Raw genomic sequence first — 6000 nt, 5'->3', positions numbered from 1 at the left:
TAGGACCGGCGTCAACTCATTCGAATGTCACTCAGCAACCGTAGGATGGCATCATAAAAAAAATATGTTTTCCAGAGCTGTATCTGCACTGCATTACAGACCCTACAGTAGAGTGGCTGGCTTTAGTAAAATAGACAGGTATTATGGGTCACGGTTCATGTTTTTATCTAAAGCTGAAGGATGGTCAGGAGGATGCAGCCGAGCTTTGCGGCCTGCTGGTGGGTTATTTTTAGTCTGATGTCCCCTGAAGGTGTTGTGGGTTGTGCTGCTGGCTGTAGGTACGGGTGGAAGGCGTTCACTGGGAACGAGCTCGCCGCCCTGCTGGGCTGGTGGATGCTGTACAACTGGAAGGAGACGCATTCAGAGCCCTCCGACACGGACAAGGTGTACATGCTAGCCACCACCGTTTCCTCTAAAATCCTCAAGGCCTTCGCACAGATGGAGGGCTTCCACTTCGAGGTCAGTCGACCTTGCGTTTGCTAATTAATATGGCAGGTGATGAGTTTTGTGTGTGTGTGTGCATGACATTAGTACTGTGTGTGTGTGTGTGTGTGTTTATGTTAGTGACTTGACCTCTCTCTGCAGGAGACGCTACCTGGCTTCAAATGGATTGGAAACAAAATTCACGAGCTGGAAAAAACGGGAAATGAGGTCATCTTCTCCTTTGAGGAGTCTATTGGTGAGTGCAGCTGTTGTTTCTTGTACAGAGTATTCCTGACATACTTACTTTGTCTGCAATCCCTACAATCAAACCCTGGAGTGTCTTTCTGTTTAAGTCTATGTCTAAGCACACAAGACAATTATCATCATTCTTTTAATCCAGTCATTCAATGGCATTTTCACCATTGTCTTGTGTGAGTGTGTGAGTATGACAAATCCTCATGCATTATTGTTTGTGTAGGGACACCATCAGTACAACACTAGCATACAGTGATGCGCAATGTAGACTGTAAGGCGGGGATCACATTGGCCAGTGGCAAACGGTTTGCCTAAACTGACATTTGAATACGCTCGCGTTGCGGTTTGAAAGTTGAACCAAGTTCAACACTCAGCTTGTTCAACACTCAGCTTGTTCAACGCTAGCGTTACAGCAGCGTTTCCACCGTTCCGCTGCAGAACCGTAGAGAACAATAGGAAACCTGCCGCTTGCTGCTGGCCAATGTGATCCCCGCCTAAAAGATCCATGCAGCTAGAGAGGGCTCATTGACTTGGACCCAGTAATCTGTGGACGAAATCAATGTTTTCCACTGGATGCCGATAGCCTGTCCTTATGTGCTGTGTGGTGGTTCCCAGGGTTCCTGTGTGGAACCATGGTTCCTGATAAGGATGGTGTGAGTGCAGCGGTGGTGGTGGCAGAAATGGCTGCGTATCTCCATACCAAGAACCTGACGCTGAACCAGCAACTGCAGAACATCTATGAAACGTAAGAGCCGGTTGACTGCCTCGAGAATTGTGCACGCTCAGGTGTAATACAGATAGTAGACATGTCAAATCAACTTTTTATAACAGGTTAAGTATATCAGATTGGGATCAGTATTCATTTACTCTCCAGGAATTGAAATCATGATCCTGGTATAGTCAGATTTCCTTTATAATTTAACATTTAATTTTATGTTATTTCTTATCTTATTTATAAGCTACAGACACCTGAGAGAAATTGCTAGTTGTTATCGCCCACTGTGTTCCAGCTGTGTGTTGTACGTGTCAGTATTTTTAAGGGGTTCACACTAACAAGGGTTATACCGTAGTTTCCCAACTATTAGCCGCGGTTTATACATTAAGTTTTGCTAAATGTCTTCAGCTAGGAGGTTAATACACAGGGGCAGTTAATGTGGTATTAATTATTTATTTATTTTTACTTGCATAAAACACTTCCCTGCGGTTTATACACAGTACAGGAAATTACTGTAAATGTTTCTATTTTTTCTTCAGCTACGGTTACCACATTTCCAAAACCTCCTACGTCATTTGTAATGACCCACCCACAGTGAAGAGAATCTTCACACGCCTTCGAAACTTTGAGGGCGAGAACGTGTATCCGAAGTCTTGTGGGGGATACAACATTGTGAACGTCCGAGACGTGACCACAGGGTATGACAGCAGCCAACCTGACCAAAAATGTGTAAGTGTCTCACATCAAGTTGGTATTTTGTTGATTGATTGTTTGCAGTATCACAGCATCCTATTCATGGTGCACAAATACATTTGCATTTAGTCCTGTGCCCGGTGCTTTTACCCAAAACAACTGAAGTGGCACAATGTAAGCAGTTAGCCAAAAAGTATAGGTGCCCAGGCCTTTGATAATCCTTACAAAAACAGCAGGGCTTCCCATCTTCAGTTCCAGTGAACTAATGAAAGTCTTTCAGTTCTGAATTCAACAAACCATCTGTCCCTGTCGGCGGACTATCCAAATGAACTGTAACTAATTGAATATCCTCATGATGCAGTTACCTTTGTACAAATGAAAGTGTCTTGTGTTGACTGATGAGTTCCTCCCTTTCTACAGGTGCTTCCTGTGACCAAGAGCAGTCAGATGGTCACCTTCACGCTGCAGAACGGCATCGTGGCCACTCTGCGGACCAGTGGGACTGAGCCCAAGATCAAGTTCTACACCGAGTTCTGCGCGCCGCCCGGAAAGAGGTCAGCGCCCCAGGCGTCTGTGCCACTCCTGCCAAGCTCACATGAGGGAGAGGGAGAGAGAGAGAGAGAGAGAGAGAGAGAGAGAGAGAGAGAGAGAGAGAGAGAGAGAGAGGGAGGGAGAGAGGGAGAGAGGGAGAGAGGGAGAGAGGGAGAGAGAGAGAGAGGGAGAGAGAGAGAGAGAGAGAGAGAGAGAGAGAGAGAGAGAGAGAGAGAGAGAGAGAGAGAGAGAGAGAGAGAGATGAAGGAAGAGACAGAGAGAGGGGGCAAAGGAGAGAGAGCGTGCTCAGAGTCAGTAACTCACTAACATGAAGGCTCTGCTGCAGCTTTGAGAGATGCTGAGTGTAGTGATATGAAGAATAGCAACATCACTTTTCTATTTTATTCTCCTGTTCTATTTTCTCTCTCTTCATTTCTCTATTCATTTCTTTTTTTTGCTTTTCCTACCATTGTTGTAGATGGCTACTTTTATGTTGCCATCCCAGTCATATCCTGTTGTTTGTTTAAAAATCTAAAAAACATTTGCAAGATAATATTTATTTTGTTTTTTAGTCTGACTTCTAAGACATTTTTTATACAAAACTTGAATTGTTGTTTTCCTAAGATATGCCAAGTGCTACAGTGTATAAGTTATATCTGCCATTACTGACAAACAAAAGAGTATAAGTTATATCTGCCATTACTGACAAACAAAAGAGTATATCTGCCATTACTGACAAACAAAAGAGTATATCTGCCATTACTGACAAACAAAAGAGTTATTTAAGAGTTCCCTCCACATTTGCAGTGGAGTTGAGGAGCAGCACACTCGTGCAGAAGGGCAGGAGTTCAACATGTTTTATATATTTTCTAGTGTGCATCATTCAGTTCCACTGCTACCATTATAGTGTTGTAGTGTGCGGTTCTGCTGACTGTGTAAGTGCAATAACAAGTGTGCATGAGAGCAGAGTGCGTGGAGAAGGAGCAGCCCAGGAACATGAATGCTTGGCTGATACGTGTGGTGCAGCTGGTGCAATAGTAACATGCAAGGGATTGCGGGGGGGGACTTTGCACACCATTTTGAGTGCTGTATTCCTGCATGTAAACAGAGTTCTAATGTGTAGTTTTATTCAAATTATATTTATATTAGTAATTTCATATTATGTGTTTTTTTTTTGTTTCTTTTTGCAGTGACATCACAAATCTGGAGGATGAGCTGAAAAAAGTGACATCTGTTCTCGTGGAGGAGTTTCTAGAACCGGACAAGAACAATCTCATTCAACGGCGCGTCTAGAGAGCCGGCGTGGTTCGTCGCAAGCACTCCCCTAGTCTCCCTCCCATCAGGTAGTCCTCGAGCATTGTCTGTAAAGTATGTGGACGCAATATGAATGTATCGCACTGTGAAAACTCACATTTCACTTTATGAACTCAGAGTGATCGACAGCTTTTCTTTTGGACATCTGTTTTGCCGATGCTGCTGCTAAACTGACATTAAGACCCCCGTGCATTAGTGCCCCTCACTATTCAAAGCATGTGCTGTAGCCTGCCATAGTATCTAATGTACTCTACGTATACGTGTCTCCTTGTACAGTTTACCAAGAAATTATTTTCTCATGTGTGTTCTATTGTATTTTATGTTCGATGCATTATTAAGCTATTTCATCTGTTCAGTGATTTCGTTGTTTGAATAACCCATGTGCTCACTCCATGTTCTCTTGGTGCTCTGGCTTGTATCTTATATATGTACATATGGCTGTGTGCACAGTATGTCCGCACGCGTGGGCAAAAATAGCACTTTCATGCCACATGTGTGATGTACTGTGCTGTGTGCTGTGTTGTGTGTGGATACACTCGGTGTGGCATTGCACTTATCAGCTCCAGTAGGGGGCGCAGTTCTAGCCCAAAACCCCCCCCCCCCCCACCCCCCACCCACACACACACTAGTGTCTAGAAACGACAATCAGGAGGCTCGCAGTTAGTCTGAATACACCTTCAGTGTCACTGTGAACATACAGGGTAGAATGGAGAATGGACTTTAGAATGGAGGCTTTTCACTGGCCCTCTGGTGGCAGATATTTGTATTGTTGCATACAAAACAATATCCATTTCATATTGAATGGATTCACAGTGATGTAGGTCTCAAAAACTGAATGAATGAGCCAGTGAGTGCTGTATATCAAGCACTTAATATACTTAATGTTCTCTTATTTAAAAAAAAATGTATTCATTATCCAATTAGCATTATTTACCTATTTAAGTTCAAACACAGCGACAACAAGCCTGCCGCGCCACTACACCTAACGCTTTATGCTTGTCAATAATAGCAGGATTGATCACAGTTAGCGTACCTTGTGTGCAGTGGTCCTGTGGTTCACAACGATATGTGTTCTTCCTGCCTGTCTCTATAGAGACTTAGCTATAATCCATTTCATTGGTCCATGACGCTCCTGTGGTCTGAGTGTATTGTTTTGGTCCTGTGTTTGCGTTGCTAAAGCTTTTCCCAGTGCTGTGCTGTCTGTAGAGTAGTTGTATTATTTCCAGTATTAAAGAGCATCACATGCTGCTCTTGTAGCTGTTGTAAAATGCTGAATTCATTTCTTTTTTTTAGTCAAGTCGGTTGTTGTTGTTTTTTTTTAATTTTACTGTGACTTGTATCTTTTGATATTCCATTATCAGGAAGTGCTTCATGTTTTTGCGCTTTCCCAGTTGTAAACTGATGTAACCACCAAAAACGTTTGTTAATAATGAAATGATGAGTTTAAATTTAATGAAATGGCAAATAATTATTGTAATAAATGAGCCAAAAATGATAAAATGGTCTATAAGCATTAAGATAGCTTGCAGAGTATATTTTCAATTATATTTTTGGAAGAAAGATGGGAAAATAAGAATGCATCTACTTTTTTGAAGAGACATGTAAATTCATTGTTGATTTTTTTGTTTTCAGTTTGAAAGTGGAATATTTATTTTCTGTACAGTAAAACTGTCAATGCCAAATTGCTACATTGTGTTTGTTCCTTTATTGTTTTGTAAGTAAAGCTATGAAATTGCAGCTAAAGCAATGGTAGTAAATTTGATCAGCACAACACATAACTCAACGTCAAAGTATTTTGTCCAGCAAATAATTATCTATAATAGGTAATCTGGCAGGCTGTGTACCTTGCACATACTGTGCAGTGCCTATAAAAAGTCTTCAGCCCTATGCTCAAGTTGATTAAAAATAGGAATTAAAGTCTTGGAATTGGATCGTAATGCCTTAATTATTAATAATTAATGTATCGTAAATAAATAAATGTTCTTCATTAAAATACAGGTTGCATAAGTATTCATACCCCTATGTTGAATTCTCATAGAGGCAGGCAGATTTGTATTTTTAAAGGCCAG

General features: G+C 41.8%; 1 protein-coding gene across 5 annotated transcripts in view; it reads left to right on the top strand.

Moving 5' to 3' along the window:
• The window catches only part of pgm2l1 (phosphoglucomutase 2-like 1), a 20093-nt gene extending 14474 nt beyond the window's left edge, over positions 1–5619 (top strand). For all 5 annotated transcript variants that reach the window (XM_042063662.1, XM_042063661.1, XM_042063660.1 and 2 more), the window contains 6 exons: positions 279–459; positions 586–679; positions 1294–1423; positions 1933–2122; positions 2507–2640; positions 3808–5619. In XM_042063662.1, coding sequence (XP_041919596.1) covers positions 279–459; positions 586–679; positions 1294–1423; positions 1933–2122; positions 2507–2640; positions 3808–3910 — 832 coding nt within the window. In that variant the 3' untranslated portion in view covers positions 3911–5619. The remainder of the gene's footprint in view (positions 1–278; positions 460–585; positions 680–1293; positions 1424–1932; positions 2123–2506; positions 2641–3807) is intronic.
• The last annotated feature ends 381 nt before the right edge of the window (positions 5620–6000 follow it).

Source organism: Alosa sapidissima, chromosome 15 (genome assembly GCF_018492685.1).
Source record: "Alosa sapidissima isolate fAloSap1 chromosome 15, fAloSap1.pri, whole genome shotgun sequence".
NCBI classification, from domain to species: domain Eukaryota; kingdom Metazoa; phylum Chordata; class Actinopteri; order Clupeiformes; family Clupeidae; genus Alosa; species Alosa sapidissima.
Note: the sequence above shows the minus strand (reverse complement) of the source record. Positions and strands in the feature narration are given on the sequence as shown.